We start from the raw sequence: 25,306 nt of genomic DNA, 5'->3' as shown, positions 1-25,306 counted from the left end.
AGACTATTTTGGGCTCCAACATTAGTGCAGATGGTGACTGCAGCCATGAAATTAAAAGATGCTTGCTACTTGGAAGAAAAGCTATGATACACCTAGGCAGCATATTAAAAAGCAGAGGCATTACTTTGCCAACAAAGGTCTGTCTAGACAGAGCTATGGTTTTTCTCGTAGTCATGTATGGATGTGAGACTTGGACTATAAAGAAAGCTGAGTGACAAAGAATTGATGCTTTTGAACTGTGGTGTTGGAGAAGACTCTTGAGAGTCCCTTAGACTACAAAGAGATCCAACCAGTCCATCCTAAAGGAGATCAGTCCTGGGTGTTCATTGGAAGGACTGAGGCTGAAAGTGAAACTCCAGTACTTTGGCCACCCGATGTGAAGAACTGACTTATTGGAGAAGACCCTGATGCTGGGAAAGATTGAAAGCGACAGGAGAAGGGGACGACAAAGGATGAGATGGTTGGATGTCATCACCAATTCGATGGACATGAGTTTGAGCAAGCTCTCAGAGTTGGTGATGGACAGGGAAGCATGTCGTGCTGCAGCCCATGGGATCGCAAAGAGTCGGACACGACTGAGAAACTGAACTGAACTGAAGTCTGGTTAGGTGAATAGGAAGATGAAGGATAACCATTCGAAAAAAGTGATGTTTAAATTAGTCTTAAAGTAGCTGAAGGGTAATAGGATGAACACTTTGAATCTAGGGAAGGGATGAATAAAGGCCTAGGGAAGGAAAGGAGACAGCCAAGGGGGAAAAATGATATGTCTTTTGAAGGTTATGGGCAGGTAGACAAGACCTAGGAGGCCATTGCTTTGCATTAATCAGAGAAATCACATTGTATTTGCATTCAAAAAGATTACTCTGACTGCCTTATGGAACATTTAAGAAGGCTGCCCCAGATGAACTTCTTACACTGTTGTACTTGGCCATTTCTCTGGGTTTATGCGCAGGAGAAAATGTTACAGGGAAGAAGAAAATATGACTCCGTGTTGCTTCCTGTTGCTTTTGTTAAGGTGTCTATACATAATGTTCAACCTGGGGAACCATGCCCCTCTGCCTGAATGGTGAACCAGAGTGCCTTTGTTCAGGGATCTAGCCTGACCCTGTCCACTGCTGAAGAGCTGTGAGAAAGAAGAGATTAACACGTTCCTATTCCGAGTCTGCCCATTCCAGGAGATATTTGCACATTTAATGCCCTTTTTACTTTTCTTCCTTACCTTCTTCCCTCTCTTTTCTATAAAAAAAACTGGCATCCAGACCCAGATAAGATGGTTACTTTGAGATCCCAGTATACCATCTTGTCGGTCTGCTGGCTTTCTAAATAAAGTCATTATCACTTGCCCCACTACCTCGTTTCCAGTTTATTGGCCTGTCTTACAGCAAGCAGAGCGACTTTGGACTCGATAACAAAGACAGGGCATGGGAGGCTTGGCTTTAGAGCTTAACAATGTGAATAGTTGGTCGGTTTGTTTTAATGCACTTGCAGTGAGCCACAGAACCACCGTTGGAGTGTATTTCTTTTAAGTATGAACAGAATGGCCTTGGTAAAATGACCTTGGAATCATATGATTAGTTTATAGTTTCAAGTCGGAGGGAAGGCATACTCTTGATGACATTTTCATCATAAGTTTTTGCGTAATAACAGAAACATATTTTACTGCATATTGGTAAATATCAGGTGTCAGAAAGGTAAGCCGTGGCCCATGGGTGTGGTAGGTGCATAGTTTGCACTTTTGTTGGTTAAATTTCTGCTTTGCTTAATAGACTTTATACACTGTGTAAATTCTGCATCCGCTTTGAAAACAGCTTTTGAAGACAGTATTGTATCTCAGTTATCTTCTTGATGTGGAGTAGTTTATATCTTTCTATTTGGGAGCTGCATTTCTTTAGTTCTCGGATAATTCTTGTACCTTCTTTATGTACATGTGAGAGTGGGAAGTTGCACAAGCTATTTTTATTAATTTTTTATTTTTTAATTTTCAGAAAACACTACTTCTAACAGAAATGTTGGCCTGGTTTCTTAGAATCCCAAGTTTAGTGTCTTAGAGTAGAAAGAGACCTTGGAGAATATGAGAGCTAAATCTGTCATGTTGATTTAGGTGAAATGATTTTATTAAGTCACACAAGTATTAGAACCTTGATCACCTGGCTCCTAGGTAATGCACTTTGACTTAGAGTTTACTTGTCCATTCATTCAGTAAAGCACGTGTGATTTGTTAGACACTGTTTGGGTGCTGGAGACACATCAGTGTGCCAAACAGAAAAAGAAAAAATCCCCACCCTAATGGGTTTGCCATTTGTCAGAGGAGTTAGATGATAAAATATGTAACTTTATTATATATTAAGTTCGACTGTTAGTGCTGCAGAGATACAAAAAGAAAGGAGATTGCTTAAAAATTTTCTTCAGTATTTTTAATATACTGATACCTAATTTTAAGATAGTGATTTTACTATAAACTGCCTATAAAATGAACCTCATTTTACCCTCCATTCCCTGTGAGATCAATAAAATTTACATGACCTTGTGAGCATTGACCTGTTTCTAGATTTGAACCAATTGGTGCAAAAGGCATAAAGGTGCCTTCCTAGCCAGAGTACAAGGATTGGTTTCCAGAGAATATCACAGAGGGCTTAGCCACATAGTCTCAAGTTTAATTTGCATGTCCTCAGGAGACACTTCAGGCTTGATTGAAGCTGCCCTTATAAGAGGTTTATTCTGGATTGAGTATATGTGATAAATTATAGCATGGAAGTCTTGGCCAGTTCAGAGTCGAGTCAGAGATTGACTTCATCAGCATTTTTTAATAGAGCAAGAGAGAACCTTTCTAAATGTGAATGAAATCATAAAAGTTACAGGTCAGTTCTGACATAAAAGGCCTGGACCCGAAAGGCAACAGTGCTGAAGACTCTATCTGAAATAAGTGAGTCAGAAGGCAGAGACGGTTAGAGAAGTTTAGAGTCAGAGACTAATGGAAAACTCACTGACAAAAGGCAGGAACAACAAGGAGCAACGGGGAGAGATTTGGGTTGAGGGAGGAAGAAAGCAAGAAAGCAGTTAAATAACAGGCCTATGAAAGAAAGAACAGCTTGCCTGGGATAGTTATCAAGGAATATGTGGCTGGTAAAAGGGCTGCGACAGCTCGGCGCAGAATCGTGGCCTAGAGGAGCTAGGCTGGGCCGGGGGCCGCCAGCTGGGGGCGGCGGCTGAGAGGGGCTAGGCCGGGCCGGGGGCTGGGGGCGGTGGCCTACAGGGGCTAGGCGGGGCTGGGGGCCGGGGGCCGGGGGCCGGGGGTGGCGGCCGACGGGCTAGGCCGGGCCGGGGGGCCGGGGGCGGCGGCCGACAGGGGCTAGGCCGGGCCAGGGGGTCGGGGGCCGGGGGTGGCAGCCGACAGGGGCTAGGCCGGGCCTGGGGCTGGGGGCTGGCGGCGGCGGCGAGAGGAATTACCCAAGGCCCAAGGTAAGAGTAACCCAAGTAAGACAGTAAGTGTTGCTAGAGGGCATCAGAGGGCAGACACACTGAAACTAAAATTACAGAAAACTAGCTAATCTGATCACACGGACCACAGCCTTGTCTATCTCAATGAAACTAAGCCGTGCCGTGTGGGGCCACCCAAGACGGATGGGTCATGGTGGAGAGGTCTGACAGAATGTGGTCCACTGGAGAAGGGCATGGCAAACCACTTCAGTATTCTTGCCTTGAGAACCCCATGAACAGTATGAAAAGGCAAAAAGATAAGACACTGAAAGATGAACTCCCCAGGTCAGTAGGTGCCCAATATGCTAATGGAGATCAGTGGAGAAATAACTCCAGAAAGAATGATGGGATGGAGCCAAAGCAAAAACGATACCCAACTGTGGATGTGACTGGTGACAGACACAAAGTCCGATGCTGTAAAGAGCAATATTGCATAGGAACCTGGAATGTTAGGTCCATGAATCAAGGCAAATTGGAAGTGGTCAAACAGGAGATGGCAAGAGTGAACGTCGACATGCTAGGAATCAGCGAACTAAGATGGACTGGAATGGGTGAATTTAACTCAGATGACCATTATATCTACTACTGTAGGCAAGAATCCCTTAGAAGAAATGGAGCAGCCATCATGGTCAACAAAAGAGTCCAAAATGCAGTACTTGGATGCAATCTCAAAAACGATAGAATGATCTCTCTTCGTTTCCAAGGCAAACCATTCAATATCACGGTAATCCAAGTCTATGCCCTGACCAGTAACGCCGAAGAAGCTGAAGTTGAACAGTTCTATGAAGACCTACAAGATCTTCTAGAACTAACACCCAAAAAAAGATGTCCTTTTCATTATAGGGGACTGGAATGCAAAAGTAGAAAGTGAAGAAACACCTGGCGTAACAGGCAAGTTTGGCCTTGGAGTACAGAATGAAGCAGGGCAAAGGCTAATAGAGTTTTGCCATGAGAACGCACTGGTCATAGCAAACACCCTATTCCAACAGCGCAAGAGAAGACTCTACATGTGGACATCACCAGATGGTCAACACCGAAATCAGATTGATTATATTCTTTGCAGCCAAAGATGGAGAAGCTCTATACAGTCAGCAAAAACAAGACCAGGAGCAGACTGTGGCTCAGGTCATGAACTGCTTATTGCCAAATTCAGACTTATATTGAAGAAAGTAGGGAAAACCACTATCCATTCAGGTATGACCTAGATCAAATCCCTTATGAGTGTACAGTGGAAGTGAGAAATAGATTTAAGGGACTAGACCTGATAGACAGAGTGCCTGATGAACTATGGACAGAGGTTCATGACATTGTACAGGAGACAGGGATCAAGAAAATCCCCATGGAAAAGAAATGCAAAAAAAGCAAAATGGCTGTCTGAGGAGGCCTTACAGATAGCTGGGAAGAGAAGAGAAGCGAAAAGCAAAGGAGAAAAGGAAGGATATTCCCATCTGAATGCAGAGTTCCAAAGAATAGCAAGGAGAGATAAGAAAGCCTTCCTCAGCGATCAGTGCAAAGAAATAGAGGAAAACAACAGATTGGGAAAGACTAGAGATCTCTTCAAGAAAATTAGAGATACCAAAGGAACATTTCATGCAAAGATAGGCTCGATAAAGGACAGAAATGGTATGGACCTAACAGAAGCAGAAGATATTAAGAAGAGGTGGCAAGAATACACAGAAGAACTGTACAAAAAAGATCTTCACGACCCAGATAATCACGATGGTGTGATCACTCACCTAGAGCCAGACATCCTGGAATGTGAAGTCAAGTGGGCCTTAGAAAGCATCACTACGAACAAAGCTAGTGGAGTTGATGGAATTCCAGTTGAGCTATTTCAAATCCTCAAAGGTGATGCTGTGAAAGTGCTGCACTCAATATGCCAGCAAATTTGGAAAACTCAGCAGTGGCCACAGGACTGGAAAAGGTCAGTGTTCGTTTCAATCCCAAAGAAAGGCAATGCCAAAGAATGCTCAAACTACCGCACAATTGCACTCATCTCACGGGCTAGTAAAGTAATGCTCAAAATTCTCCAAGCCAGGCTTCAGCAATACGTGAACCGTGAACTTCCAGATGTTCAAGCTGGTTTTAGAAAAGGCAGAGGAACCAGAGATTAAATTTCCAATATCCGCTGGATCATCGAAAAAGCAAGAGAGTTCCAGAAAAACATCTGTTTCTGCTTTATTGACTATGCCAAAGCCTTTGACTGTGTGGGTCACAATAAACTGTGGAAAATTCTGAAAGAGATGGGCATAACAGACCATCTGACCTGTCTCTTGAGAAACCTGTATGCAGGAAGCAACAGTTAGAACTGCACCTGGAACAACAGACTGCTTCCAAATAGGAAAAGGAGTACATCAAGGCTGTATATTGTCACCCTGCTTATTGAACTTATATGCAGAGTACATCATGAGAAACACTGGGCTGAAAGAAACGAAAGCTGGAATCAAGATTGCCTGGAGAAATATCAGTAACCTCAGATATGCGGTTGACACCACCCTTATGGCAGAAAGTGAAGAAGAACTAAAGAGCCTCTTGATGAAGGTGAAAGAGGAGAGTGAAAAAGTTGGCTTAAAGCTCAACGTTCAGAAAACTAAGATCATGGCATCTGGTCCCATCACTCCATGGGAAATAGATGGAGAAACAGTGGAAACAGTGTCAGACTTTATTTTTTTGGGCTCCAGAATCACTGCTGATGGTGACTGCAGCCATGAAATTAAAAGACGCTTACTCCTTGGAAGGAAGGTTATGGCCAACATAGAAAGCATATTTAAAAGCAGAGACATTACTTTGCCAACAAAAGTCCATCTAGTCAACGGTATGGTTTTTCCAGTGGTCATTTATGGATGTGAGAGTTGGACAGTGAAGAAAGCTGAGCGCCGCAGCATTGATGCTTTTGAACTGTGGTGTTGGAGAAGACTCTTGAGAGTCCCTTGGACTGCAAGGAGATCCAATCAATCCATCCTAAAAGAGATCAATCCTGGGTGTTCATTGGAAGGTCTGATGTTGAAGCTGAAACTCCAATACTTTGGCCACATCATGCGAAGAGTTGACTCATTGGAAAAGACCCTAATGCTGGGTAGGATTGGGGGCAGGAGGAGAAGGGGACGACAGAGGATGAGATGGATGAATGGCATCACCGACTTGATGGACACGGGTTTGGGTAGACTCCGGGAGTTGGTGATGGACAGAGAGGCCTGGCGTGCTGCAATTCATGGGGTCGCGAAGAGTCGGACACGACTGCGCGATTGAACTGAACTGAACTGAAAAGAGCTAATCGGAGTGATCTCCCAGTCATTGGGAGAATGTGGGATGTGTGCTGAGTCATGGCTCAAGGCCTGTAGGGAGAGGAGTTTGGGGCCTCCTGAGCCTCAGGACTCAGACATAGTGTGCATTTCCTCCAGAACAGTGAGGGCTACAAGTCTGCTTCTGCCAGTGAAAGTACAGATCTGCTTTCAAGGACAGGTTTACAAATCTTAGTTTAAAAAATTACACACACACGTACATATGGCTATACTGCTTTCTATTTAAATATATTTTAACTTTTAAGGACAGCTTTACAAATCTTAGTTTAAAAAATTACACACACACATACATATGGATATATTGCTTTCTATTTAAATATATTTTAAAGTCCTGATTCCTCATCCAAAGCATGCTCCCCCAACCCACCAAAGTCAACAATTGTCAGCTGCCTACCATCAGAGTCAACTATGGGGAGCCTTAAAATGTTGACTCTTGAGCCCCACCCCCAGATGTGAACTAGGGTAGAATCCCCTGGGTTGAGAGTTTGGGAGCCTTTCATTTTATGGAGATTCTTGGTGTCTTAGGCAGCCTGTGGAAACCACTGCTCTAAACAGTACATGTGTGCTTTATACCGAGGGAAGGAGGCACGACTGGGGCAGGTACTAAACCTGGGAACAAGTCTGTTCCAGAGGTGCGCTCCGTGGGCCACCAGACCCCTGATGCCCAGCATTGTGCCATTGGAGCCACTGAGGCCGTAGAAGCCACGTGTTTGTGGGGAAACCTGGTCATATGTTGCTCCATTTTCCTTCACAACCTAAAAAAAATTTTTGGTTTATGCAGAACAAATTGGTATATCTACCTAACTGCCTATCTTAGAATGAGAGACAGTGTTCATGGGCTAGTGTAGATGCTGTGCAGATTTCTCAGGGATGAAACACACAATCAGCTTTTCAAATTAAAATCACATATAAGGTGTGGCCTAGTTTGTGTTTTTATAGACATTGGATTCTTTAAAATTCTCTACTAACAGTATTTTCTGAATACGAAGAACCTTCTCTGGTACATACAAACACGATCTTCCTATATCTTTATTAAGCTTAGAGAATAGAATGGGGTCCAAAAATAGCTTTATGATACAATCACTGTAATACTCAAGAGAATGTGCTGAGTGCTTTAGCTATAATAGTAGCATAGATGCTGTGAGATCCCCAGAGCTGGAAGAAGGGATGTCAGGTGCTCGGAAAGAAGGTGTTATTTGAGCTGAGTCCTAATGTCCAGGTAAGGGACAACTCAGGAAAGGTGTATTAAAGGAAAGACATGGAAGTAGGATACTATAGGAATGTTAATAGTTTCACAGTCCTAAGTTAGAGATTAGAAGTAGTAACATCTCAGGGTAACATAATTGGAAAGGTACTTATTATGGCCGTGCCATGGAAGCCTCAAATCATTTGAAGCCTCAACACTTTGGGCTTGATTTACTCATTCAGTTTTTGAGTTGGATAATGACATAATCAAAGGTGACCTGTAGGAATTCTATTCTGACCATTAGTGCATATGGTGAGTTGGAGCTGTAGGAGCTAGAAAACCAGTAACTAGGCTGTTGTAATAGCACTGCAGAGATGAAGTGGTACCCTTACATGGGTTTGGGGAAGCGTAGAGGAGAGAGATCACCAGCCTTTGGTGATGGAATGTGTGGCAGGGAGGACTGAGGATAACCCACCACTTGAATTACAGGAGAGTTGTGTCCATTTATATGGTTATGTGTGGCCAGGGTTCCTGGGGGTGGAGCAGAATTATGAGTTAAGTTTTGGTACAAGTTAAGTTTTGAGATTCAGACAAAATTCCTAATGGAAATTCTGAGGATGTATAATTGGATTTGTTAAATTTAGAGCAGTGAGGTGGTACTGTGGGACTCTGCCTTAGTAGAGGAACATTGTGTATGTTTCAGGTGAGCTAATTTGAATTTAAAGTTCAGCTCTGCAAGTTATTAGCTCCATGACCTTGCCTACTATTTAACCTGGATATGTCAGTTTAATTATTTGAAAAGTAGGAGAATAGTTGTAGAAGATCAGGGAGTTTTAGTTGTGAGTGCCTCCTAGGGTGTTTTGAGGATTAAATAGCTGTGCACCATGCTGGTGTGGGTACCCAGCTTCCTCTTTCCCCAGCCCTGGCTTCCAGCTCTTTGTCCTTTGTGAGGGTGGGCTTCCACTGGAGTCAGTTTGGGGACTAGGAGAAGAAAAAATAGCTTGTGAGGAGAGCAGAGTGATGGTGGGGAAATCAGAGATAGGAAGACAGAAGAGTATAGCTGGAGATGGAAAAGGGTGAGGCCGGAGGCTGGAAGGAGAGCTGTACACTTTGGAGAGGAAGAGGGCCCCTCCTCTGAGACAGGCAAGTTGAGGACAGTGAATGGAGACCGTGTTGATCAGAGAAGCCGGAGGCCAGGCCATCTGGTGTGAGCGAGGGGAGTTTGGGGCTGGGCTCTTGAGAAAGGAGAACATTCTTCTTAGTTGGCCACTGTGGGAAATACGATTAGGAGTAAACTGGAGCTGAAGAAAAAGACTGCCAGGAAGCAGAGGGGTTAGATCGCTTGACCTCTTTGTGTTCTTGTGGGTGTGTGAATGACAGAAGCGAGAAGGTCACTGGAGGTTAAGAGGTTGTGGAGGAGAGAGGTTGTGCCTTGGACGAGGATGCAGATGTCTGAAGCCTCAGTAGGTGGTGGCAGGAGGTTTGGGTGCAGAGGAGGAGGGTGATGGGGGGGCCTCCAGGCTTTGTGGAATGTGAAGGAGTGTTGGGAGGTCAGTTCCCGACGGCAGGAAGGATTGGAGGGGATACTTGGTATAAGTGGTTGTTTGTCAGCAGCAAGTTACCAACTGTTCCCTTTAAGCCAGGATACTTGGCGCCCGATTATCCTCTGAGCACAAATAGCTCTGCTCTGTTTGCCTTTAGAGATGATAAGCCTGTTATTTCCTCTAGTGTAGCTGGGTAGTAGGCTGTCACTACCTTTTACCCACTCATCTCCTTTGGCAATAATGATTTGCTGGAGGAGAACAGACTTTGGAATCAAACAGTCAGAACTGAATACTTGCTTCTCCACTTACTAGCTGTGATATCACTGGGCAAACTACCCCAGCTGATTGCCCCTTTCCTCGTGTGCAAAATGAAGATAACGCTTACTTCCGTACCTCATATCATTGAGTTCACCTCTGCCCATCATTAGCTCCATCCAGTGACACAGTTTATGTAGCATCTCTACCTCTTGGCAGAGGTGCTCCAAAGTGGGAGTGGTCTACATCTTAGGAAAATGCTTTCTGAGTCAGGAGTTGTTTTCGCTTTGGGAAACAGGTCAAACACCACAAAACAAGAGCTAAAACAAAGGAACATCAGAGTCGCACAGTTCTTCATTTTTTAACTAACGTGTGTGCCTGGAAAGAAAACTAAATGAATATATGTGACTTACAGACCATGTTATGCACAGCAGTGCTTACTGTATCAACACAAAATCTCTAGTTAAAAAAAAAAGTCTTAACTAGGAATCAGATGAAATTCATTTGAAGTAATGAGTAGTGTGATGAAGTAGTGAGAGAAAGCAGCTGGAATCAAATTTTGGAATTGTGTAAAAGTGAAAGGCTGCCTTTCTGTATTCGTATGTATTTATTTGCCAAAACTTGGACTTATGTGAATTATTATTTACTTTATATCTAATTATTATTTGCTTTATAGCTAAATGTTACTTACTTTATATCTTGTTATATGAAATAACAGACCCTATCTGTATACCTACATCATTTGTCTGTATAGAGAGAAAATATTAGAATCCTCAAGCTCCTGGTAGTTTGACAGTTTTAAAGCAGATCTTACTAAAAAGTCCTATTCCTGTTCAGAGAGACTATATGAAGGAAAAGCACTAGACCTATAGTCTAGAATTATTTCTGTGCATCCATTCTGACTTTCATCTTGGCATCATAATTCCCCTGAATTTTAGTCATTATCTTAACAATCTATAACAGTAGTAGTAGCAGTAGCTTTCGTTTGGAGGTGAAGCCCCCGCTTGTAGGAGATACTGTTCTTCTTTTGAGTCTAGTTGTTAAACCAGTGGGGATAAGAGAAACCAGACTGTGTATCTGGTTAGACCAGAAAAGAGTGAAAGATTAACAGTTTGGCCACAAGTTTTGAATCTCAGCCCAAAGGTGCAGGGACAGTTAATGTTGGGACCCATATTGATCAATCAATGTCTAACAGAGGTGAGTGCTTGGGGACCCAAGGAATGTCTGAACCCAGGTGTGGAGGGGGGCACTAGGATCTGGAGTCGGGAATTTAAAAGATTATATTACTGGTTATAACTCCTGCAAAAATCTGGGTACTGTGGTAGAGGATCAACAGGAACAAGAGAAAGCAGGAAGCAATCACTTGATATTAAGCCAGTGGATTCCAAAGTGAGGATTCTGCCCTTGACCCTGTTCAGCATCTGCATTGGCATCCGAGTACTGCCCGGATGGGTGATAGCTCAGCTAATGGCAGAATGGAACAAGTGAAGAGGCAGGGACAAGGCGGTTCCTGACTCTGTGCAGAGTCCTGATCAACTAGATAAAAGTTTGATTTTATAATTGTTTTCACTTGCAGGCTCTGCATTTCTTCTTGTTCTTTAATACTTAGAAAGTTATGCAATGATGGTAGTTTCTCATTACTAAAATAATATCTACTATGCTCTTCTAACTTGATACATCTCATATTTACTGAAACCTAATTCACTTGAATACAATGCTACACAAGGATGCATTGGTAGGGTACATTGATGAAAGAATTTAAATGCATGTTTAAATTAATTTAAAGGGGCTTGTTTTCAAGGTTAATCTTGCTTTTTGATATGTTCGGCAATTAGAGAAAACACTAACCTCCTGGAGGACATAGTGGAGAACCTGGTTCAGTTACCTCAAAAAGAACTAAATATGCTTGTGTTTCCATGAGACCTTGAATTCCACAGGCCTGTGAAGCGCTAGAAAAAAGATCAGTTGTTCAGAGTACTGGGGTATATTGTAGTGATCTGCCAGAATTCCACAGCGGGCCTGTGACTATTTTTCTGTTGGTTTAGGAAGCAATTTATTGACTTTGCAACTAGGCATCCATGGAGCTTGAAGCCACAAATGGAGTGGAAAAATCTTATTTGATGTGCGGCTTTCAGAAAAGAATAGCTAGAGTTTGTGGTTGCAAGTGATGCCAGTATTGCAGACAGAGTGGACAGCCCATCAGTAGGGATATTAATTGCTACCAAAGACTTTCACTATCTGGTGGGAGAGTCGGTGTCATTTTTTATATCACTCTGTCTGTTTTGCAGACACAATATTTATTATTCAGACATACCACAGACTGACCATGCTGCCTGCTCTGGTTATGGGTTAAATTGTTACTGAACCAACAAAACTTTCCATGGACTACTTCAGCCAGGATGCTACCTTTGATCTTTTTAGTGTTCAAACAATTAAAACTCCCTCAGTGGGAGTTCCAGCCGTGAACTGCTGGGGTGATACGCTGTTGGGTCACTGCATACTTGTGTAGTGCTGGGTGCCCCTTGTCTATGGAGGTCGATCCTGCTCTAATTTTTCTCCATGTGGCGCAGAAGGATATGAGGAATTCACCTGCATTGGCTCACAGCCTCAGGTCAGTACTGATGTTCTACTGCCTTGCTACTGTTTTTCATGGAAAGTCGATCCCAGAGAAAAAGCTCGACAGAGCCCACTCACACCCAGATAGAAAAGTCAGATGACTATGGGGCATCATCTAGACTTACAAAATGGGCTTGCATTGGTTCAGTCTGACTTTGATAGACTTTCACAGGTTTTCATGTTTTCCTTTTGGTTTATCCAAGTCTAAATCCTACTGCTACCCAGTTCCCTCTATTCAGCAACACATCTGAACCTCATAAGGGATTTGCTCCCTCTAATAAAGTGAAAAAATTGTGCTGTGGACATAATTCTGTATGTCACTGAATGTGTGACCTGTTCTTTAGTTTTTTTGTTTTTGAGTATATGTTTATGTTGTTTAGGTTTGAGGAAAGACTCCTAGAAGAAATACTTAGCACATCATTGTCTGACTATAATATAAATGTTGATTAGATGCAGGAGAGACATGCTTTTTCACTTCTTCTAGTTGTGAAATCTGTAAAGCCCAAGCTGTTAAGTTGTTGAAATATTTAATAGAATATAGCACTTAGTTCTTAAGGTAGTGGAGTTTATATCAACAATGAACAAGGACTAATTTTCTTTATTCTCACTCATTCTTACTTCCAGATACTGAACAGGTTTTCCACAGTTGAAAATAGTAGGATGAGTTTAAGCTTCTTGAAAAGAATGTTAGGAAATAGATATTTTAGATAGTTCATAAATGTTTCAGAATTTATGGTATTAGTAAATATAGAAGCCATTATCACACTTCTTCACCATCTAGGTATAATTCAGCTGTTATCTTTGTGAATGTTTATGCTCTTGGGACTGTCATAAATGCATCTGAGTAATAGATTTCTTTTGTTCCAAAAGTGTTTTTCCAATATCACATTGTAGAGATAAAAAGGAAACCTATAGCAGTGTTCTTGACCTCAGTGATTTTTTTGAAAGTTAAATTTTATATATAAAGCTATATTTTGATTGCTTTCCAGTAATCTCATAGTCCAGATGGTCAGGAAGGGGAAAGATTATTACTGGTGAATACAGCCAGGAAAGCTTCATGCAGGTGGCAGAATGTGAATAGCTAACATAATTTTCCAGTCTCTGGCCTATTCTTTTCATAATATTTTATGAAGCCTAGAATAAATTGGTATGTTTCTCCTTATAGAGAAAATAATTGGTGGGAATGTTTCCTTAAATTCATCTATTGAAAGCCCACAGTGTATTAAGTATTGTTTTTGGAATATTGCTCTCACTAAATCAAACTCCTGTCATACCACCTCGGTATGGTCAGAATCTGTAACTGCATGTGTGTGTGCTCAGTCGCTCAGTCACGTCTGGCTCTTTGCTACCCCATGGACCATAGCCTGCCAGGCTATTCTGAACATGGGATTTCCCAGGCAAGAATACTGGAGTGGGTTGCGTTTCCTTCAGAGGATCTTCCCAACCCAGGGATTGAACCCAGGTCTCTTGAGTCTCCTGCATTAGCAGGCAGATTCTTGACCACTGTGTCACAGGACCAGCTGTTATATTCAGTGTTAGTTTGAACCTCCTAAATCAGATAATGCTGCTGCTGCTGCTGCTAAGTCGCTTCAGTCGTGTCCGACTCGGTGCGACCCCATAGACGGCAGCCCACCAGGCTCCACCGTCCCTGGGATTCTCCAGGCAAGAATACTGGAGTGGGTTGCCATTGCCTTCTCCAATGCATGAAATGGAAAAGTGAAAATGAAGTCGCTCAGTCGTGTCCGACTCTTAGCAACCCCATGGACTGTAGCCTACTAGGCTCCTCCGTCCATGGGATTTTCCAGGCAAGAGTACTGGAGTGGGGTGCCATTGCCTTCTCCTCAGATAATGCAGTGGTTATTATTTATGTGGATATTAAATTAATAGACTATGGAGCATCATAAATAACTTATTATAAGAGAAAGTATTTGGGTATCAGAAATTTGCATGTAATAAAAAATATTTTCAGATTTTGCCTAAGCAAAATCTTAGAAAACAGTGGCTCAAGCAGTCACAAAATCAATAGCCATTTTGTATAAGACCCTGTGATGAGTGTTGGAAGAGTCATTTTGTGTATGTGTTGTGCCCAGGGCCTGGTGGAGAAGGTTTGTTTTCATGGTTGCTTAAGGCATTGTTGGTCCCATGCATTGGAGATTTTAATACTGGCTTCTAATCTCTAGATTGTTGCTGGGGTACACTGGGCAGCTTGGATCTGCCTGATTTGTGTCAGAGGTACCTGTTAGACTTTGAGAGTGGGGCAAGCAGGCAAGTGATGGGCTATCCATCAGCCCCTTCTCCTAAAACCCAGTTTACATGATAATACTTTGAATTGTTTTATTCTCACCTTATAGGATTGTTAATTCCTGTTTTCATTCTCTGGTATATTGTGCTTAGTAAACTGTTAATGTGATACTTCAGCATCATAAACAAAAAGATTTAGGGAAAACATTAGATAATAGGTTTAAAAATTAGTTGGCCGCTGCCCCTAATTCATGAAATAAATTACTAATATGTAGCATTCCTGGGCTGTTCATTGTCTTATAGAACAAAAGATGAACCTGAAAGCTTCATTTACCAAGATACAGTTTGATTTTATAGAACTAGGACCATAATATTTAAAGAGAACAATCTTAGTTTAATGTTTATGAAGTCATTTCCCTGAAAAAATCAATCAAAGAAAAAGAGGGAACAGTTGGGGCAGACCCAGAAAACTGCTGGAAGGCGAGTAGTGTTTGTTGTGAGCAACCAAACATGCAGCTGCTTTTAAAAGTTAAGATTTCTTTTCCGACTTTCTCGTTATAATCTACTGTTATTGTACTGAGTCTATAAATAGTATTTATAAGGAAAGCAGACCAGAAAACCATTCAAGTATAAAATGGCATCATTAAGTTTTGGATGTAGAAATACAACAGCAAACCGAGAACTTGAGTGTGTGTGTGTGTGTGTGTGTGTGTGTGTGTCTGTAAGTGTGTGTCAGTCACTCAGTGATGTCTGACTCCTTGTGACCCCATGGACTGGAGCTCGCCAGGCCGAGAACTTGAGTGTGTGTGTGTCTGTGTGTGTGTGAGTGTGTGTTAGTCACTCGGTGATGTCTGACTCCTTGCGACCCCATGCACTGGAGCTCGCCAGGCTCCTCTCTCCATGGAATTCTCCAGGCAAGAATCGAACCCAGATCTTCTGCACTGCGGGCAGATTCTTGTAACCAAAATCTGATTTAAGACAACTCCACAATTTTTGAGTAGTAGTTACCTTGGGGAAGCCTTTGGACTTCTGAGTTCATCATTCTGAAATACACCTCGGGACTACTAAGTCATGCTACACGGGGTAGTGAACATTTTCTGGGTTGACCAATTGGGAATTTCTAGTGTATCCCTGGTGGCTCAGATGGTAAAGAGTCTGCCTGTAATGCAGGAGACTTGGATTCAGTCCCTGGGTTGGGAAGATCTCCTGGAGGATGGCATGGCAATCCACTCCAGTATCCTTGCCTGGGGAATCATATGGACAGACCTGGGGACTACAGTCTATGGGGTTCACAGAGTCGAACACGACTGAGCGACTAATACATACACAGTGTACCCCTGCCAGTCTAACATTAAGTTATTGTCTCATGTGTTTCAAAAACACCTGCTGATAGGCTTCGGTGAGCTAGATATTTATTTAACCCTTTGAGAAAATTAATAATACATGGTCTGTGCCCTCCTGTGGTATTGGCTAGTAGGGAAGTAAGCATTTTTATTTGCGATTTTGTTTAAGAAGTTATAGATTTATTTTCAGCTTAACAAAAATGAGCAATCTCCATTTTTACCAGTCCCTGTCACTAATTCCCCAGAAGGACTATTGCAGGAGAATGGGGTGCTAGAAGATGGTCATGCCCCAGGTCTTGGGCAGGTCCCTGAGATGGGCTGCCCGTGAAGGTCCTTGGCTTCCATCAGGAAAAATTTCAAGAGTAAGCTTTAGTTAAGTGAAAGTGCATTTAATTTGAGAGATACACACTCCACAGGCAGAATGTGGTCTGTTTCAGAAGGCAAGATTGCCCCAAAACGTGGAGTGGTTAGTTTTTTAAGGCTGGGTAATTTTGTAGGCTAACAAGCGGGAGGATTATCCCAACTATTTTGGGGAGGGCATGGAGATTGCCAGGAATTGGGCCACTGCTCGCTTTTTGGCTTCAGAACTGTCATGGCACCTGTGGGTGTGTCACTTAGCATGCTAATTCATTACAATGAATGTATAATGAGGCCCAGGGTCCCCTGAAAGCTAAATCTTCTGCCATCTTGGAGTTAGTTGGCTTTAACCAGTTTTTGTTGTATCCTGTTCTTAATGACTCTGTCAGTGTTTATATTTCAGTGACTTTGTACGTATTACTCACAACTCTGTTATTTCAACTATTTTGATCGTGTTAGCTGTATCACTTTGCTTTCCCAGGAGTCGATACAGTTGTCCCTTGGTATTTGGAGGGGATTGGTTCCAGTACCCCTGGATTCCAGACTCCCTGACTGCTCAAGTCCTTTATATAAAATCTTATAGTATTTGCATATAACCTGTGCACACCATCCCAAACTATTTAAAATCATCTGTATGTTCCTTATACTGCCTAATACAATATGCTATGTAAATATTTGCTAGCATGGAGCAAATTCAAGCTTTGGAACTTTCCAGAATGTTTCCCCCCTGAATACTTTTGATCATTGACTATAATTGCCTTTGAGTTTTCTTAAAAAAAAAAAAAGGATTGTAAATTTCTTCTCATTGCATTTAGATGTGTCAGGATATTGGTCAGTTCTTTGTTTTCTTTCTCTGGAGATCTTTCCTGGAGCTTCTAACATGTTGCCCCAGTGTGGACAAGAGCCTCTGGAAGTTTGGCACAACCGTTGTTCTGGAATAGCTTTGTATTGTTCTGAGAATTCATTTGCTTCTTTGATTTGCTAGAATTCATATCCTTTTCTCTTGTTTTGTTCCCATGTTTCAATAGAGTGTGTTAACCCAATAGCTTTTGAAAAAAAGAAGCATATGAGGGTAAGGTTCTTTGTTTTTGTATTTTTTTGATACTTATTAAAAAGTTTGGGAGGCATCAAGTTAAAAGTCTGGGGTTAAAAGTGCTTCTTTTCCGACTTTGAGCCACTCTTTGTATCTCCTCTATCCTCTCACCTCAGGAGTGCCTGCTGCCCCCACTTTGTGTGGCCCAAACCGACACACTTCCTGGCTTCTGTCTCTGTGGGCAGAATAACGTCACCTTTCACCATCCAAACTTTTACTGGGCTTGTGTTTCTAGATTCTTTGACAGGTCTTCCGTTGGTAGTAGATAGTAGCCAGATTGTGTTTGGATACTTTTTGTTTGTTTGTTTGTTTTTTACTGAAGTTACAAAAATATAATATGTTATCGCACAGTCCAGTTAAAATGGTCTATTTGTATTAATAAAATGTTTTTCTCTTCAGCTTATTGTTGTCAAAACTGAGTTGTATTGTATTATAGTATTTAAAGATATTTTTGCAGAAATTAAAATCACATTTTCTGGACACTTTAAAAAGTTACACTTAACTCTAAGATCATTCATATGTTTATGAGATTAATTTGTCTTGGTAACTGAATAAAATACAGTGTGAAGTTAAGATAGGGATAGAATTTCAAACCAGTCTAGTTAATGTAAGCCTAATAATTCTAAGAGGAAAGAAAAAAATCCAAGTTTGTAATTTTAAATTCTTGAAAGCATTCTTACAAGTATTCAATAAGTTTTGTTGATAAGACTGATTTATTATCACTACTCACCTGCCTTTATTGTAGACTTTATGCCAGAATTACTAAATTTCTGGTCTCACAGGGTATTTTCAGTATTCAGCTTGGATGAAGAAGGAGGTGGGAGCTTAAAGAATAAGGACATAGACAGGAAGGTTCTAGCTTAAATCAAAACAAAATTTGCATTCACTCTTTCGCTAGTTTTGTACTCCAGATATTCTGACTTTACTTAATAATTCATATTAAGTATAAAGTACAGAAATTAATGTGGATGAATTCATCTTTCACAGCACTGTGCATTTTTAAAGAATATGCTGTGGTCGCTTTTTTAATTTTTTCGCTTGTCCTTCCAGAGTTTCTGAATACTTTCCAAACCACAGCGGTACAGTTTCCGATAGCTTTCTAAAGTAATGCTTCTTAACTTTAATGTATAAAGGTATCACCTGGGGATCCTTTTAAAATGCAGATTCTGGGATGAGGTCTGAGCATCTGTATCTCTAACAAGCTCCCAAAGTACTGATGCTGGTCATCCGCTGACCACTCTGACTAGCAAAGGTCTAAAGTACCTTGGATATGAGAGTAATACAGCGAGACAGAATACAGAATCCATTTTTAAGTATCTATAAGTGTTGAGCTTCTAGAAAGAAGTCAGTGGGAGACTTTGCATTACTGGCTGCTACTAAGTATAATGGGCTTCTCTGAAAGCTCAGTTGGTAAAGAATCCGCCTGCAATACGGGAGACCCCAGTTCGATTCCTGGGTCGGGAAGATCCTCTGGCGAAGGGATAGGCTACCTGCTCCAGTATTCTAGGGCTTCCCTTGTGGCTCAGCTGCTAAATAATCTGCCTGCAATGTGGGAAACCTGGGTTTGATCCCTGGGTTGGGAAGATTGCCTAGAGAAGGGAAAGGCTGCCCACTCCAGTATTCTGGCCTGGAGAATTTCATGGACTGTATAGTCCATGGAGTTGCAAAGAGTCAGACACAACTGAGTGGCTTTCACTCACTTTCACTAAGTATAATACATCTAAATAGAACTGGATTTATTGCTTCTTATAGATGATGCAACCCACTCCAGTGCTCTTGCCTGGAGAATCCCAGGGTCGGGGGAGCCTGGTGGGCTGCCATCTCTGGGGTCGCACAGAGTCGGACATGACTGAAGCGACTTAGCAGTAGCAGCAGATGATGCATTCAGATATAATGAATTTATTATTTGTAAAAATTTTATTTAGAAGTGATTCTAGTACTACACTTTTGTTTGTCAATGTATAAATTTTATTTATTAAATTTATAAGCTATATTCCCCTAGTGCCTATGAAGAAAAAATATTATACTTGATATGTGCTAAGCTTCAGTTTGTAGCCGTTTCTTATCTATAACTGTTAGTCATTGAAATCCATTGTATATACTGTTTTGTGCTTACAAAAACATAAAACCACAGAATATATACAAATTTATGAGTATCTTCATTGTAATGTTTATTTTTGTGCAATTAGATACTGGAAATGTAAAGAGGTTCATGCCTTTTTTTTTTTTTTAATTTATCTTTTAAATAGCTCAATCACTAAAAGAATTTGCAAGACTACTTATCGCAGTAGAAGAAGAAAGGAGAAGACTGGTAAGTCTCTTCCCCATTTCTTAAGAATAACGCTTTGTTTGGACATATTGGAAAGGAGAATAGACCTTCTGAATTACATGCAGCCATAACTCATTTTATAATATGATACACATGCTGAATGTTACAGAAAAGATTTGTAAGTATGATGATCAAATATTGCTAATAAGATGTACCATTTCTGTTTGTTTTATTTGGTTAGCAGATATAAATTTCATTAACTTTACTTTCCATTTAATTGTTCTGAAAGTTAGAAGTATTGAGCAAACTGCCATTAAGAAACCCATTCTAACTGAGCAGTCTGCTAAATAACCTTAGTGTTGTAATGAAGACACATTACAGTGATTAAAGATAGTTCTCAGAAGGAGCAACTAACTTTGCCAGGGTGTTATCAGGAGACTTTCTGAAAAGGTGACGTTTGAATTGGGTCTTGAAGGCTCGGAAGATTGTGCTTGACTGGGAAGAACAGGAAAACTTTCTACTTTGACAGATTAACTAATAACAGTATCAGAGCATAGTTATTAGTAATACATTTATCGCTAATATAAATGTATTAAGAATACAAATCACAGATATAATTTTGTACCCATTGTGTTCAAGGTTCTGGTAGGCCCCTGTCTATGAACCAGGCCGCCCATTTGTATATGGGAAAAATAGTAATATATACCCCACAGGATCATTGTAAAGCTTTGTCGAAGCACCTGGCACATAGTGAATAAATGTCGATGGTGATAAAGATGTTGGTTGTCAGTTACAATGAGGGTTACAGACTTATTTAAAGCATCATCTTCGATATCACTGGACTCACCATCTTGTTGAGATTCACAATCATAAAATGGTCAGGTTGTGAATTAAATGTGCTGGGAAACCAGCACAGCTTGGTGTCATTTTGCCCACGGATGAGGAAGTGCAGTTTGAGAAGAGTGTCCTTAAGGTGTCCCTGACTTGTAGAGAGCATTGTCTGAGTTGAGGGATTTCACACAAGTAGGGCATGGTAGTTATGTAAGTGACCCTGAGCAGGGGCCACAGGGGGAGAGAGTACTGTGTGCATTTGTAGAATAAGGCAGAAGGTTTTTAGAAGGTATTAGTAGAAGATTGGTTGGTACTTTGCGGCATAGGTAGGGTTTAAGAGCTGGGCTAAGAAGTTTTGTTGTTTGTTAGCAGTTCACTCGCTCAGTGGTGTCCGACTCCTTGTACCTCATGAACTGAAGCACGCCAGGCTTCCCTGTCCATCACCAACTCCCAGAGCCTGCTCAAACTCATGTCTGTCAAGTCAGTGATGCCATCCAACCATCTTATCCTCTGTCATTCCCTTCTCCTTCTGCCTTAAATCTTTCCCAGCATCAAGGTCTTTTCCAATGAGTCAGCTCTTTGCATCACATGTCCAAAGTTTTGGAGCTTTAGTTTCAGCATCAGTCCTCCCAATGAATATTCAGGACTGATCTTCTTTAGGATGGACTGGTTGGATCTCCTTGCAGTCCAAGGGACTCTCAAGAGTCTTCTCCAACACCACAGTTCAAAAGCATTAATTCTTTGGTGCTCAGCTTTCTTTATGGTCCAACTCTCACATCCGTACACGACTACTGGAAAAACAATAGCTTTGACTAGATGGACCTTTGTTGGCAAAGTAATGTCTCTGCTTTCTAATATACTGTCTAGGTTGGTCATAGCTTTTCTTCCAAGGAACAAGTGTCTTTTAATTTCATGGCTGCAGTCACTATCTGCAGTGATTTTGGAGCCCAAGAAAAGAAAATCTGTCACTGTTTCCACTTTTTCTCCATGTATTTGCCATGAGATGATGGGACCAGATGCCATGATCTTAGTTTTCTGAATGTTAAGTTTTAAGCCAGCTTTTTCACTCTCCTCTTTCACTTTCATCAAGAGGCTCTTTAGTTCTTCACTTTCTGCCATAAGAGTGGTGTCATCTGCATATTTGAGGTTATTGATATTTCTCCCAGCAAACTTGATTCCAGCTTATGCTTCATCCAGCCAAGCTTCAACAGTCTTGTTGGATTCTAGCTTTTGCTTCATCCATCAAGACGATAGGAGGGGTGAAATCACATTTAAAATCAAACCCCATACCCTCCAGAGACGCTCGAAGGACTCAAACAAAACCTTGTGCACACCAGGACCCAGAGACCCCACAGAGACTGAGCCAGCCCTGCCTTTGAGTGTTTGAGTTGTTTGTTATAGTCTGTGGGAAAATTACTAGAGTTTTTTGATAGAACGAGAGGATTGATGTGGGATTTAGAAGAGATTAATTTGGTGGCTATGTGGGGGAGATACTATCGAGGAAGAAATGTTGTGGAGAAGGGGTGACCATATTTTTTCGGGAAACACCAGCCTACCTTAGGTCCATTCTCAACAGAGAGACAGCCATGCAGTGTAATCTAGGTAGAGATCAGACATTGTGGGAGACTGACCCTCTCTGGCTCAGTCTGTGGAGGAGACTTGACACTTTCAAGTGCTTTTAGTATAATCTTCACTCTAATTTTATGAGCTTCACAATAGAAGTTCAAATTCCATGGAGAGATGTGGGTAGTATGTGCACTTATGGCTTAGAACACAAGCTGATGATGGAAGTGGAAAAGGATAGTTAGGGAGAAGTGGAACAGAAAGTTGGAAATGGCATGGGACCCAGGAAAATATAGTTGACCCTTGGACACCATGAGATGGAACTGCATGGGTCCAGGTATGTGCAGATTTTTTTCACTATTAAATACTCCAGTTCTATATGATGCCCTGTTGGCTGAATCCATGGATGCGGAGGGCCAACTATCAGTTACACGGGATATTCCACCGTGCCCCTAACTCCTATGTTAGTTGGGGTTCTACGCTGAGCAAGTCAAGTCTTGTGCAAATAGTTGAGGAGAGTTATGAGTTTGATCCTGGGGGGCCTCAGCCTGCAGCAGCTTGAAGCAGGGTTTTGGTTACCACTGGAGATTGAGGTTGGGTCACAGAAGTGAGACCTGAATCCTAGCCACTAGACCACCAGGCAGCAGTGACAAGGCCCTGGCCTGTCAGCTGTGTAGAAAGGAATTTCCACACAGTGATGGAAAGTAGTGAACAAAGTGTTCATTAGAAAAAGAGTATGTATGCTTAGATACACTGGTGGACTCAGAGAGAGAGCCACGCCCTCGTGGTGGTTGGGATCACTTTTATGGGGCATTTCCTCTGGGTCTCTTTTGGTCAGTCATCTTGCTTTGCCGGGTTCTGAGTCCGCATTTAGTATACCTCAGATCTTCCCATGTGCGCATGCGTCTCTCAGCCTGTGGAGTCTTGTGAAGAGGCGTGAGGCTAGGTTGACATCACTTACTATGAGGTGATGCCCCCTCTCTTTGACCTCCAAGGAGCCTTTCTGCACATGGACAGAAAAGTCTCGACTTCAAGAATGAAGAATATTGGTAATACACCACATTAACAAATTGAAAGAAAAAAACCATATGGTTATCTCAATAGATGCAGAAAAAGCCTTTGACAAAATTCAGCATCCATTTATGATTAAAACCCTCCAGAAAGCAGGAATAGAAGGAACATATCTCAACATAATAAAAGCTATATATGACAAACCCACAGCAAACATTATCCTCAATGGTGAAAAATTGAAAGCATTTCCCCTAAAGTCAGGAACAAGGCAAGGATGCCCACTTTCACCACTACTATTCAACATAGTTTTGGAAGTTTTGGCCACAGCCATCAGAGCTGAAAAAGAAATAAAAGGAATACAGATAGGAAAAGAAGAAGTAAAACTCTCACTGTTTGCAGATGACATGATCCTCTACATAGAAAACCCTAAAGACTCTACTAGAAAATTACTAGAGTTGATCAATGAATATAGTAAAGTTGCAGGATATAAAATTAACACACAGAAATCCCTTGCATTCCTATACTCCAATAATGAGAAAACAGAAAGAGAAATTAAGGAAACAATACCATTCACCATTGCATCAAAAAGAATAAAATACTTAGGAATATATCTACCTAAAGAAACAGAAGACTTATATATAGAAAACTATAAAACACTGATGAAAGAAATCAAAGAGGACACAAACAGATGGAGAAATATACCGTGTTCATGGATTGGAAGAATTAATATAGTGAAAATGAGTATTCTACCCAAAGCAATCTACAGATTCAATGCAATCCCTATCAAGCTACCAATGGTATTTTTCACAGAACTAGAACAAATCATCTCACAATTTGTATGGAAATATAAGAAACCTCGAATAGCCAAAGCAATCTTGAGGAAGAAGAATGGAACTGGAGGAATCAACCTGCCTGACTTCAGGCTCTACTACAAAGCCACAGTCATCAAGACAGTATGGTACTGGCACAAAGATAGAAATATAGATCAATGGAACAAAATAGAAAGCCCAGAGATAAACCCACGCACATATGGACACCTTATCTTCGACAAAGGAGGCAAGAATATACAATGGAGAAAAGACAATCTCTTTAACAAGTGGTGCTGGGAAAACTGGTCAACCACTTGTAAAAGAATGAAACTAGAACACTTCCTAACACCGTACACAAAAATAAACTCAAAATGGATTAAAGATCTAAACGTAAGACCAGAAACAATAAAACTCCTAGAGGAAAACATAGGCAAAACACTCTCCGACATAAATCACAGCAGGATCCTCCATGACCCACCTCCCAGAATATTGGAAATAAAAGCAAAAATAAACAAATGGGACCTAATTAAAATTAAAAGCTTTTGCACAACAAAGGAAACTATAAGCAAGGTGAAAAGACAGCCTTCAGAATGGGAGAAAATAATAGCAAATGAAGCAACAGACAAACAATTAATCTCAAAAATATACAAGCAACTTCTGCAGCTGAATTCCCAAAAAATAAACGACCCAATCAAAAAATGGGCCAAAGAACTAAACAGACATTTCTCCAAAGAAGACATACAGATGGCTAACAAACACATGAAAAGATGCTCAACATCACTCATTATTAGAGAAATGCAAATCAAAACCACAATGAGGTATCATTTCACACCAGTCAGAATGGCTGCTATCCAAAAGTCTACAAGCAATAAATGCTGGAGAGGGTGTGGAGAAAAGGGAACCCTCTTACACTGTTGGTGGGAATGCAAACTAGTACAGCCACTATGGAGAAGAGTGTGGAGATTCCTTAAAAAACTGGGAATAGAACTGCCATATGACCCAGCAATCCCACTGCTGGGCATATACACCGAGGAAACCAGAATTGAAAGAGACGCGTGTACCCCAATGTTCATCGCAGCACTGTTTACAATAGCCAGGACATGGAAGCAACCTAGATGTCCATCAGCAGATGAATGGATAAGGAAGCTGTGGTACATATACACAATGGAATATTACTCAGCCATTAAAAAAAATACATTTGAACCGGTTCTACTGAGATGGATGAAACTGGAGCCCATTATACAGAGTGAAGTAAGCCAGAAAGAAAAACAACAATACAGTATACTAATGCATATATATGGAATCTGAAAGATGGTAACGATAACCCTATATGCGAGACAGAATAAGAGACACAGATGCATGGAACAATTTTATGGACTCTGAGGGAGAAGGTGAGGGTGGGACGTTCT

At 41.3% G+C, this 25,306-nt stretch overlaps 1 protein-coding gene across 6 annotated transcripts in view; it reads left to right on the top strand.

Annotated features, from left to right (window-relative positions):
- The window catches only part of ARHGAP42 (Rho GTPase activating protein 42), a 343,088-nt gene that overhangs the window by 96,843 nt on the left and 220,939 nt on the right, over positions 1 to 25,306 (top strand). For all 6 annotated transcript variants that reach the window (XM_081545986.1, XM_081545985.1, XM_081545990.1 and 3 more), the window contains exon 3: positions 19,664 to 19,725. In XM_081545986.1, the coding sequence (XP_081402112.1) occupies positions 19,664 to 19,725 (62 nt within the window). The remainder of the gene's footprint in view (positions 1 to 19,663; positions 19,726 to 25,306) is intronic.

The sequence above is a fragment of the Giraffa tippelskirchi genome, chromosome 11, assembly GCF_054371585.1.
Source record: "Giraffa tippelskirchi isolate mGirTip1 chromosome 11, T2T-mGirTip1v1.2.pri, whole genome shotgun sequence".
NCBI classification, from domain to species: domain Eukaryota; kingdom Metazoa; phylum Chordata; class Mammalia; order Artiodactyla; family Giraffidae; genus Giraffa; species Giraffa tippelskirchi.
This window is presented reverse-complemented; position numbering and strand designations above follow the sequence as displayed.